The sequence below is a fragment of the Echiichthys vipera genome, assembly GCF_963691815.1.
Source record: "Echiichthys vipera genome assembly, chromosome: 18".
Lineage (NCBI taxonomy): Eukaryota > Metazoa > Chordata > Actinopteri > Perciformes > Trachinidae > Echiichthys > Echiichthys vipera.
Genome location: NC_139843.1, coordinates 21190364 through 21202931, shown reverse-complemented (window position 1 = coordinate 21202931; position 12568 = coordinate 21190364). Strand labels below are relative to the sequence as shown.

General features: G+C 42.5%; 1 protein-coding gene across 4 annotated transcripts in view; it reads left to right on the top strand.

Moving 5' to 3' along the window:
• Nucleotides 1–12568, top strand: part of LOC310960944 (myosin phosphatase Rho interacting protein) — a 52834-nt gene that overhangs the window by 34708 nt on the left and 5558 nt on the right. For 2 of the 4 annotated variants that reach the window (XM_083932830.1, XM_083932831.1), the window contains exons 16-18: nucleotides 3402–5930; nucleotides 9707–9854; nucleotides 10038–10155. In XM_083932830.1, coding sequence (XP_083788956.1) covers nucleotides 3402–5930; nucleotides 9707–9854; nucleotides 10038–10155 — 2795 coding nt within the window. The remainder of the gene's footprint in view (nucleotides 1–3401; nucleotides 5931–9706; nucleotides 9855–10037; nucleotides 10156–12568) is intronic. The other 2 variants (XM_083932832.1, XM_083932833.1) reach the window with 2 other exon arrangements.

Here is a 12568-nt window from a genome sequence, read left to right as displayed (position 1 = left end):
AAAACATTGAGATCTTATTACTACATTGGCTTCTACTAGTTAATCTCCTGTGTGTGTGTCGTAGGTCTGTTTTGTATCTGAACTCATGCTAGCAGTTACTTCAGTATTGTGTTGATTTTGGACCGAGGAACTCGAGTTTTGTGGTTGATGTGACTTTTCTGAGGATTATTTCACTCTAAACAGAAAGAGATTTATTTTTAACTCAGCTGTTAGAAATAATGTTATCATTGTTTGTTTTCTGGTGTTTTCACTGTTTCAGTCCAAATTCAAAATGTGCATAAAAACAGTGGATAGAAGCAAACCTGTCATCATGTAGCCATGTGACAACCATTCCCCATTCCTTACATACAGTTTAAATTATGACAATTAAAATAGAAAATTGCAAATGTGTTGTGGAGGGAACAGTATCATAAAGACAAAATGTATTTAATATTTCCAGCTTAAAACAATAAAGGCTATTTCTTTTATTTTTCCATGTATATTTTTTTTCTAATTAAGTTACTGTTAATTCATATTTTTGTTTTTATATATCTGTTTGATTGTAGTACTTGACTATAGTTTTAAATTTAGAGTGATACTATCCTTCATGGTCACTGGTACAATAGCTCTACTTGCTAAAATGTTTGGCTCAACGTGTATGAAAAATAACCTCTTGGCTTGTTTTCTAATTATTTGCATGGACATCAGATTCTCATCTTCTATTAACTGCTCTACAGACCGTCCATTTGTTGTTGTTAACAAATATTATTGTATACTGCAGCTCTGTGCTGGCATCCATTTGTGATGCGTGAGGAATTCCCGTGCTTGTGTCTCGATGTCTGGATGCTTTTGAGGCTGACTGATTGCTTTCATACAGTAGATGGTTCAGTTGGCTATGGCTGAGTTAAAGTTAGCCTCTGTTGTGATTTTTAGATTATAGTGTATACAGTCTTGCATTTTTGTTTGAGAAAAAGAAAACCTAAATCTGAATTTCTGTGTTTTTCACCCTGTTTTCCCATGTTCTTTTGTGTCGAATTGACTAACGGGCAACAATTCAGAACCGATCAAAGAGCGCTGCAGCCGACAGCTGCGAAACAGGCTGCAAACTCAGGGCAATAACGCCGCCAATGTACGTCCACTAAAAGAGCTCGTTTTTGCCTGACAAGCGTCTGACAACATTCTGGAAAGGTAGTTAAAGAGAAATAAAATATTGTTCTTTACCTGTCGCTTGACAATGTCGAGCTAAATATTCAACCATGACATTGAACCTTTTTAGACAACACCAAGACATACTTTCTTTACTGCCACTCAACAGACTCTTCCCAGCGCTCCTCTCCCCAACTCTCACTCACTGTTTCCAGTGCTGTCTTATGGCAACAACCACCTCTCGCAAGATTTCTGAACGAGACTTGTCCTTGACAGTGGCGATTTCTCTAAGACGGCAAGGGAAGGTCAGCTTCCCCTAAAATGTCACTGCTGTGTGTACATATCATTGACAAAATACGCCCTGGAAAGCCTTCATCTTTTGTTCAGAATCAGCTACTTCAGGTAACCTCATTCATCCCCACATCCCCGCCCATTGGACGCCCAGTGTCTCTGGGGGTCTATGGGACAGTGGGCTGGCCCGGACGCTCGGCTTCTGCATGAAGATTGGATGGGCTGTCTGAGGCGGAATCCTTTTTTGATTGACAGCTAAATGAGCCAATCAGCGATCTTGAAGAATAAACAGCAACCGGAGCATTTTCCAAGTTTTTCATTCCCTTGTTCTGAATTGATCCGGAGACTTTACCAATCCCCAGAGACTTTGTCTTTGTTAAGAACGACTAGCGTCTTGTTTGGAGACTCTGTTCCGTCACTCCCCCCCGTCCCGATCACTCACACTCACAGGCGGTCACACTTGACAGTAGCCTGGCGTAGTTGGCGCAGCAGGTCCAGCTGGGCCAAGGCCGTTTAAGCAGCCTAGCTCTGCTGCCATTGAGAGGACACTGGTCAAGTCCCTGGAAAAGATGCCTAGTTGGTACGACAAGGTCACAGATCACTTTCTTGAAAAAGAAAGGAAGGGTAGAATTTATATATAAAAAAACAAACACATTTATGATGGAGGCCGGAAAAATTAGCTTCCCCTCCTTGAAAGGCCAGCAGCTGCCACTGGTCCTTGAGTTAAACTTGGCTAGAGACATTAACAAAGATTAAGTTAAAGGTTTATTCATCAGACACTTTTAAAAAAAACAATCTGAGCTTGTCAGTGGCAAAAACAAGCACTTTTAGTGGACGTACATTGGTGGTGCACTTTTGCACCGAAGGATTACATATCAGCCTGTATCATGGCTGCCTTCAATTTCAAAAATTGCTGTTTCCATTAGTCAATTATTGATGAAACACATTGGGCACGGACGCCGTGTGTTACATCTGCTGCACATGCTCACAGCAGAGCAGATACATCATGATCAACTGAAGCTGTGGCTGCTCATCTTCTCAGAACTGTGTAAAAAAATAAAGCAAATTCAGTCTGTGAATTTTTTTTTAGGAAAAATACCTCATTGTACCAGTGGACAGTGTGAAGTAGTAGAGCAAACTTGTGGGTGTTTTTACACCTCATATCAAATAAATCAAATCAATAAATTAGCGTATCAATGATCCTGTAGTTAAAATGATCCAGTTTAATAATTCAGTATCAGTTTATATAGCCTACACTTCCAAACCCTGCATGAACAACTGCATTTTCACTTCGCAAAACTCAATATTGCCAAAGTGAAGCTAGCAGCAGCCACGCGCTTCAAAAGAAGGAGTCTGAGTAGCAGGTAAAAAAAACAACCTGCTCCACTCCACATACGTGACTCGTTGCATCTGTGCACCATATTTCAACAATTAGACAGAAGAACGTGTGAAAATGGGGTCCAGGTTGAAAAATACCGAAGTTTCCTTTTAAGTGAGAGAAGAGAAAGTTTGAAATATATTTTTTGTAAAGATTTTAGATGGCTAATACTATTCACTATCTCCACTCAGAAAAGAATTGCTTTGGTGCAAGGCATGAGCTTGGACCAGAGAACCTCAGAAATGTGTTTGTAGGACCTGGTACGCCTTCCATCCTTGAGTAAACTATCTAGCTGAAACTAATATCGCATTACTTACCATATGGAGTAACTTTTAACCATTTAATGTGCATGCTCTGTTGTGATTAACTAACCTTGGCCATTTAATCTCTTTCTTTTGCTTTCAATTTACACCATTAAAACCTAAGGAAATTTTTAATTTGTTCTGAATCACTGTTAATTTAGATAATTTGGGATAATGTGGGAAATCTTTTTGTAATGTCACTTTTTGAATGTGGGGAATTATTGGTAGTTAACACTGGGAATTATTAGCAAGCTTTGTGTCTCCCCTGCTGTGTGTTAACCAACTGTCTGGTCCCCTTTTCCAAGCTGGAGCACCCTTTGGGTCTGGAGGCTGATGTGACGCCCCAGACGAAGAGGCCCGAACTGGTTAGTTCTCAAGCGCAGAGTTTAACAAAGAAGTACCAGGAGACCAAAGAGCTCCTGAAGCTGCAAGAGCTGAAAAAGCGCAATATGCAGGCACAGCTTGGCCTCACGCTTTCTCACCTCCCCATCAAGGAACCTTACTTTTCTGAACCCCCATCTATTCTGGAAGGCCCTCCCCCTGAACCTGTCCAAAAAACAGTTAGCTTCTTGCTCCAGGACAGTCCAGAGACAATTCAAGAACTAGAAAACTTGGTAGCTGATAAACCTCTGTCCCTAAAAGAGCTTGCAAAATTGTTGAGATTCCATAGTTGTAATCAAGAGACAGCTGAGAAACGTCAACTTCAGAAGCTCTTGGAGACCTGGAAGTACCAGCAGGAGATAGAAAATGAAACATTAAAAAAGAGTTTAGCCAGGGCAGGAGAAAGCATCCGTGAGTACGAAAGTCGTCTTCTAACCATCGAGGATCTGGTGGGGAAGGTTCGGAAGCAGAGTTTTGAAAGCCATAAAAGCCCCTACGGCCCCCTGTCAGAAATTAAAAACCATCCAGAGACAAATGAGATGACTAATGGGATGCTCTCTCAGAGGGTTGAACTTTTGACTAATGAAAACAGGGCACTGAAACAGCGGTGTCAGGAGATCGTGAACCAGCTGACTGAGGCTGACAGAGAGATAGACCGACTTAAAGTCGAGCTCATTGGCCAGCAGGGTGGCAAACAGCATCATCTGGTAATGGAAGAGCTGAAAAGACTGAAGGCTGAACTGGCTGAAAACCAGGCAACCACTATAGACAGGGAGTATTATGAGAGGGAGCTGAATGAGAAATCCTTGAGGCTTCATGAAGCTCTGATTACGCTGGAGGAGCTTGGCAGCAGCCTTAAAGACACTGAGAAGAAGCTGCAGTTGAAAGAGGCCACGCTGAAAGGTCTGGGCTTTCACGCAGATTATGAGGACGATGAGTTACAGCCAGAGAAAGAGCCACTCGAAACCTCACAAGCAAAGTTATTTGAGATTGAGGCAAACCTTCAGTCTACAGAGCAGCGCTGTTTGGAACTTGAAACCAGGAACCGTGAACTAATCGCACTAAACCAGGAATCGGAGAAAGTCAATAGAGAGAAGTTAAGAGAAGCAGAAAACAAAATAAGAATGCTACAAGAGGAGTTAGAAATGAAGACGGGTAGAGTCAAAGAGACACTTAGCGAGTGTGTTGAGGCAGGAGAGGAGCAGGTTGATGATAAAGGACTGATAAAGCAAGTAGTAGAAGAGATTGAGATGAAGTCTGAGGCGATTAATCAGGTTGTAGAGATGTTAGCAACGGTAGATGTTAATGTTGAGAAAACGCTCAGTGATTTAAAAAGCACTTTATTTGGTTGTTCGAAAGAAGAGCCACTCTTTGTGAGTCAGGAAGACATGAAGTTGGTAATGGAGGGAGAGTTCTGGAGCCATCTGTTGGGTTCATCCGAAATCAAACCAGCGGAAAATAGAGTTGAAAGAGTTGTGGCACAACAGATGATGGCACAGAAGGGCTCAACACTTTTGATTAGGCGGATTTGTCCACAAGCAAAAGTTGAGAGGGAGGTAGCGTCAGAGTCCGATTTTGCAGCCACGTACAGATGGCTTGATAACGAAACAAATGCCGTGATTCTTAAAGAGGTAACAGAGACCTTGGAGGCAACGTCAAATGATTTGAAGCAGATTGCAGCCAATGTTAAGTTGGCCAACAATGACCAGCTTGTGTCTTTGGCTCTAACAAGCTTTGATTTTGGTCGACTGCCTAAACAGTCCTCTGAACATCTGTTAGGTGCCCTTAAAGAAGCCTACATGTGTTATGTGATTACTAGGCTGAGAGTCCAACGTGAGAAAGAATTTAAGCAAAAGCAGACAGAAGTTCAGATTGGTAGTTTGGGTTGTCCAAAGTGTCTTGAACTATCTAAGGTTCCTTTGAAACTGCCCATAGAGCCACAAACTTTGATCCAGATCGAAGGAGAGCCCATAGACTCATTAGATGGATACACTGAACTCCATGACGTGATAGCCAGGCATAGGAAGGAACTTCAAGAGGTCAAAGACAGCTACGAGCAGGAAGCTGAAAAGTTGAGGCAGGAAATCACTAAGGCCGGTGAGACGCTGCGTGCCCGTTCAGAAGAAAATATGAAAGAGATCGACTCGCTGACGAACTGCATGGAGAACCTGAGGAAGAAGCACGAGGTGGAAAGGACAAACCTTGTGGAGAGGTTTGACCGGGAAATGGAAGAGCTGAGAAGCATGATGATTCCGGCGAACTCAGACAAGAACTCTGCAGACGAGGACAGACCACCGCATCACGTCTCGGCCCAAACATCCAGCCTAAAGGAGCGCATTCAAGAGCTGGTCACCCAAGTGTCAGTCATGACCCAAGAGATGAGACGGAGAGAAGAGCAGGGAGACATTACGACTCTGCGGCTGAAATACGAGAAAGACCTGGAAAACCTGAAGGTGGAAGCGCTCCTTGTCCTTGCCGTCCTCCATCTGTGATGCCTTGTGTTCCTTTGTGGCATTCCCAGACCCCCCTCCCCCTTCTTTTCCCAACTCCCACTACCCTTCCTAACCTGGCTCACCCTACTCTTGCTCTTTGTCCCGTAGACCACGTTTATTCTGTGTTGCATGAAAACTAACCTCCCCTAGGTTTATGACGCTGCAGTAGACGTGTACTGAGGAACCCATTTTGTTGAAGTTTCATGAGTTGTTGTTCTTTGAAAAACTGAAACATTAGATCAGTCAAAAGAAAAAATATTATTCAACACTAATCGATCAGATCAGCCTCTTCTCTGAAATTAGTTCCTCTGATCATAGTTCAGTGTGCTTGTAATCTAACCCTTTGACTCAGCTATGCCGCATTTTGAATGTAGGGCAAAGAGTTTACCCTTTTTTTAACACTTTTGAACTTTTGAATATTTATAATTTATATATTTCAGCTATGACCTTAATCTGTAAGGGTCTGATCTCTTTATCTTTAGCTGTTTCTACTAACAGTTTAGTTTTGGTCCTTACTCTCTCTGAATAACTGTTGACATAACATTTCAATTATCTAACTAAGTCATTTTTAAGGTGGAGTCTGTGATTCGAATACAGTACACTCTCTGTCAAATTCAGCGAATATATCCTCATGGGCAGCTAGCTGTCCATTCTGTGCACGCTGAGAAAAAAATGCCCCGTAAATGGGAAGCCAAAAAAGTGTCTCGGACCGAGCCACACAGCACTGTTCTGTTGGGGCTCGTGCACAGGACAAGGGAAAGGCCGTGGAAGAGAAAGACAGTGGGAACGAGAGGAACGGTAAATCTGGCTCATGCTAATGTTCTGAGGGAGAGCTTAAGAGATTAGTGTATTTGTTTGGGTGTTGAGTTTAAATATCAACTGTCTCCATCCAGAATCACAGACTCCACCTTTGGCTCAAGGTCTACTAGCTTTTCCTCAAACTCTAAACTGTTTTTACAGGTATTTTGTAGAAGCGTTGGTCCCAAGGTCATGAATAAACCTTCAAGCATAGGCTTTCGTACTTCTTGTTGTGATAAAGGGTCAGTTCACCAAACTAGCTGAAATGCAGTTTTCTCACTTACTCATACTTGGTTAATCAGATCGCTTTGGTTTTATTTGTGGGGGTTTCCCCAACACAGTTGAGGTGGAAGGAATTTTATTTGTGTTGCTCAACCACAAAAAAAAAGCAGTTAATAAAAGTTCAAGAAAAATGTCTTTTCCCATAAAAGGGTTACTTAGATAATCTACAGACCTGGTTTAACAGCACCCTTTAACTTTGATAATGAGATTCACCTCCATTTTATTGGGTTTGTATAAATAGCAGTGCGTATCTCAAAACCTCAGCAAATCAAACTAAAACTGCGTCTGCATGGCTGGACACCACAAGGGGTATTATAGGAGCCTGTGTTTTTGTGATGTGTGAACCAACCCTATAAGGCGTGGTCAAATTTGACTTGAGTTTAAAATAGATTTGCTTAATTTGTTCAATTAAAAGATAAGGCTAGTGTTACTCTATATTTTTCAACAAATCCCATAAAAAGACCAAAAGCAACAATGCCTTACGATGTGTTCGCACCAAAACACAAGGCAAACTTTTTGCAGCGTGTGATTGCATACAAAACCAATTGAAAGACGTGAATTTAAATATTTCAAATCGTGCAAGAAAAGCCCATCCGTTCGATCCTAACTCCTTTCACAAAAACAAGCATTGAAAAGTTGTTTGCCTAACGTTGTGTATGCGCCGCAGTATGAGGTCATGAACAAGCAGCGATAGTGTTTATTTCGGCCATGGTTGATGGCAGAAAACAACATGGTTGATGGCAGTTGTTTGTGCCGTAGATATAATAATAATTTAATACCTACGCCTACAGCTCTACACTGGTGCGTCTCGTGCGGGCCATCCAATAAATACAAATAATCCCAATATGATCAACGGTAACACTCACGCAAGTAACACTCGCCGAAAATAAACGTCATGTTTTTGGTGTGAACACAGCATTGGTCCTCCAGTGTGTTAGCCTCAATCCGGCTGTTAAGATGTGACGAAAATATGATTTCCGGTTCCAAGCCAGTCCGAGCCTCTTATTTCCACAACACCGCAGTGCTGTGCGTTGTTTGAACAGTTCTGACTTTTTAAAAAAACAAGTAATCTTCATTTTACCTCTTTCTTATCGACGAAAAAGGTGTCTAACTGACAAAAGAGGTGATCCTAATTGTTCAACGGTTATTGTCTGTTTTAACTCAGCGCTTGGACCCGGAAATCGTATTTTGAAAGGGTGTTACGTCAGACTGAACAGCCGGATACTCTCTAACTTCCTTACCCTGGCTCTCTGCCCCAAGCCCATTGGTTCCTATCCAAGATATGAATCTGTAAAAAATGGTCACTAATTTATTGTGGGTTTTTTTCCTTCTTTTTTTGAGGCTGAGGCTTTAAAAAATTATTATTTGTAATGTGTCAGTTGACGTCCTTTTAATTTAAAAGGACATCATTCATAGATGCTTATGAAGTTGTAATGGAATAGTGAAAATGTCCAGATTGGAAGGCATCCACGATTTGAATCCAATGACTAAAGTTTCGAAACAATACCAACAAATCGAAGTTCAGACACAATAGTTATTGACTCACAGTCAGTTTGGTCCAGAGACACAGTGGTAACTTTGATAAAAAGATCAGTACTTTGAAAGGTTTGACTTAATGAGTTGAACTTGTGGAGTTTGAAACAGTGTATCAGCTGCTCAGATAATCATCTTGTGTTTTGGCCAACTTAATAGTCTGCCGTGTCTGAGTAGTGAGTCCATGCCCCCTCCATGACCCAGGGTTTATTTACACACAAGATGCATAGCCTGACATGCTTCTAAATAAAGCTTGTACATGCTCTGATGTCAGAGCAGGAAGTTTACATTTGCTCTGTGGGGGAGATGTTTCAGCCTCTCACAGTAGGTTTGTGGGTCTGAGCTCTCAGGGGGTTTTATCCCTGTGAAAACACACTGGACCTCCATTTCCCCTGTTTGGCTGGAGCTAGACTGAGGCAGAGACAGAAACGCAGGCCAGGGCACAGCCATCGACTGAGTCCTCAGATTAGTGGCAGTGAATAGAGGCCGGAAGCAGGACAAGCTTTTTAGTTGGGCTGGTGGAAAGGCCATTGAAATCCCTTCTTGTGGAAACTTGCACTGCATTTATAATAGCAGTGTAATGGCTTTTTCTAAAAGCGTGTTGATGAGGATTATTCTCCTCTCTCCCTTTCTCCATACAATACTACGCTGAAGAAACATTTAACTGCAGTGTCTGAGACGCCCAGCTATTCATGATTGTATCAGCTTAACCCTACATTCCATCAAAGATTTGGCCCATAGGCAGATTAGGATTTGCACATTAGCTGCAGACTACAGACACGGTTCAACAACATGAGCTCAGTTTAGAATAAGGATTTTATAAGCATCATCAGTGAAATGGCAGCACAGACTTTGTTACACCCTCCTCTCCCGTCGTCTATGCATTCCTTCAGTATGTCGTGTATCCTGCCGTCCCTCTTAACCCTTTTTGTACTCACACAGGCTCAACTTGCTCATGGCTAAGAGGCTGTAGCTTGCACGTTATTTGCTGGAAATTAATGGCGATGGTGACGTGCACTGGCTTATATTGTAGGGCCCAGGTTATCATTTTCTTTGGGATGGTCAGGAAGAACATTTTGGACCATGAACTCACAGTTGCGACCATGTTTTCCTTTGTTTCCTAGGCCACCTGTGAGAGGGGCTTCGCTGCCATGGAGGAGTCCCATCAGAAGGTGATAGATGAGCTTCAGAGGAAACACCAGAGAGAGCTGGAGAACCTGCAGGAAGAGAAAGAGCGACTGCTAGAGGAGGAGACAGCAGCCACCATCTCCGGTAAATAACCTTTGAACTCACAGAAGAAACCAGAGAAAGCAACAACAGAGAGCTGCTGTTGTGCTCATTTATCACCAATGTATTCAAAACATACTGATTACCCTACCATACTCATAATACAGTTATAAAACAAAGGATTTAAGTTGTACTTACTCATTAAAGCTTTTTTGTCTGTTACTGCAGCAATTGAAGCAATGAAAAATGCCCACCGGACAGAGTTGGAGAAAGAGCTGGACAAGGCTCGCAAGGCCAACAACAACACAGAAAATGCGGACATAGAGGAGATTCGCAGACAGCATGAGTAAGTTGTCCAGAGAGTACCTGCAGAGTAATCTTTAGAACCAGGCTGATGTTGCTCAAGGACCTCTGACCAATAGTTTTGTCCTTGAAACACAAAGTTACTGTCTTAAGCCTAGTTCAGACCAAAGATTCGCAACGAGACGAGTTGAAACTTGCAACTACTTGCGACGTGCAGGTCTGCAACATTCTGAAACCTGCCTGTGTAGCTGGCTATAATTTGTAGCATTCTAAAAAATATAAATGAGGACAGAGACAGTGAGATACTAGCTACAGCTTCATTTCTAGTTGTGATGAAATATACCGCTTTATTTCCCTGATTCACTGCTTTGTTCTGGATTACGGCGCTCCCTCTCCTTATTCATCGTATTGCTCGCTCGACCCTCTCTCTTTCTGTCCCTCGCACGTTGGACCTCTGTCCAAAACAACCTTTTCAACCAGCTGACAGTTTGAAAGTGACTTGACCAGCAACTTAATTGGCTGTTGAAACGGGTGGCGTGTGTTACGTTCTAAAAAAACAGCTGTTGGTGATTTGAAAAGCTGAATCGCAGGCGATATAAACAGCCGGTTTAAGTCGAGACGTGTCAGTTCACACCACTACAACTTTCACCTGCAATGTTCTAAAACGTTGTTTTGTTGCGTTGCGAATCTTCAGTCAGAACTGAGCTTTAGTCTGTTTATTAGAATGTCATGAACAATAGTGTCAGAACAAGCAGGACCAGTACAGAACACAGTCCTGAATCAAAAAGTAAGCAAACAACCCAGAGAGCCAGAGTTCATGTCACCTGGGAAGGATGGTAGGTTGTCACTGGACAACTCAAGTCGGTTGACCAATTTTCCAGTTGTGGAAAACACATGATTAATGCCCTGGAGGATCTTGTGTTGTCCTGGAAAATGAGAATAAACTACCAGCCTATCAGAGCTCACTAAAACGAATAACATTGTAACGTGTAAGTGTCAGGCGCTGTGGTGTCATGACTATCTGTTCAGCATGACTCCTGTTTTTATTTGTGAATAAAGAAAGAAACAGTTTAATGATAGGACCCTGGCTAGATCAGGGGTACAAGGCAAACTAGCATAATAAGGGCTGAGAAAGTGTTACTAATGTAAAAGCTTCTGTAAAAATCCCTTTACCAAAACTGAACAGGTTCATTGTATTCCACTATCTGTCCGTCTATACTCTCAAATGTTCTCAAACACAGTCTACTAGCTGTGTTTGTTTGAAGAAGGTTTCATTCGATCAGAGTGTTGATAAAGTTCTGAACACCTGCTGGGACACGAGTTCAGGTACTCCGTGTTCGAGCTCAGCTGCCTGTCTGCGGCATGCAGGAACACTGAACTTGATGACATGGAAAGGAGCATGGCTGCTGACAGTGAATCAAACAGAATTTCAAAGCTGTGTGACCTTGAAGGAGGGATGTTGAGAAACTCCCGCCAGCTCAGTCAACATTAACCACAGTGATGGATGCCTGAAGTAGCCATATGTTTATTATATTCAAGACTCCGTGGTGGTCAGAAATAATCTATATGTATCGTATATATGTATCCTCAGATAACTCCTGCTGTCATTTGACACGATATATACAATTGAATTGGATATGAGACTGCTAAACATGGAACATAAACAAGGCTGAAAACACGTAGAGCAGGACCATTCGCGTGCGCCGCTCATGCACGCCACTGGTCACAGGAATTGTCACAAATCGTTTAAATAATAGCTTACCTTCTGACAGCTGCGAGCAGCAACAACAAGGTCAGCAACACCTGTAATTCCATACCCTGGTTGAATTAACCACCTGTAGTCAAGGCGGATGTTTGTTTGTCCGACCGGTCCGCGAATTTCAAAACATGCAGCAGCAGTGCAGGCGATGACAGGCTCTAGCCGGAGCACGCTCTGCTCCACCCAGGCTGCTAAATGTAAATGAATATATTTATTACAGCACTTATGTGGTCTAGATACAGGGTAAGACCCCATCAGGAAGCGAACGTGGGTGTCTGCGTCATTGTTTTAGAAAGTCCCTGACCCCGTCCATCCAGCCTAAAACGCAACGCCAGAGTTTTCAAACTAAAACGGGCAGTTTTCAAACCTCTGTTTTAGGGGCTCGAAATGCAGTTTAATAGTGTGAACGCCAGGCATAAACATAGCTAAAGTTATGCCTTTCCAGCATTTGCACAAGACGCTCAAGGGGGAAAAAATCAACCATTGAAATACCTTGAAATGTTTGTTTTTTCTTCAACCCTGCATGGATTTTGCGGCACACATTTTGAGCAAATGTGCAGCTAAAGTTGAGCGTGCACAGAGTGGAGGGGTGCAAACAGAGACAGTGTGAAATAGTGTGCAGCCGTCTGCCAACACCAAGCAAGAATTTGTGAGAGGGCATATGAGTAAAACGAGGGAGAGAGGTGAAGGACCTTAA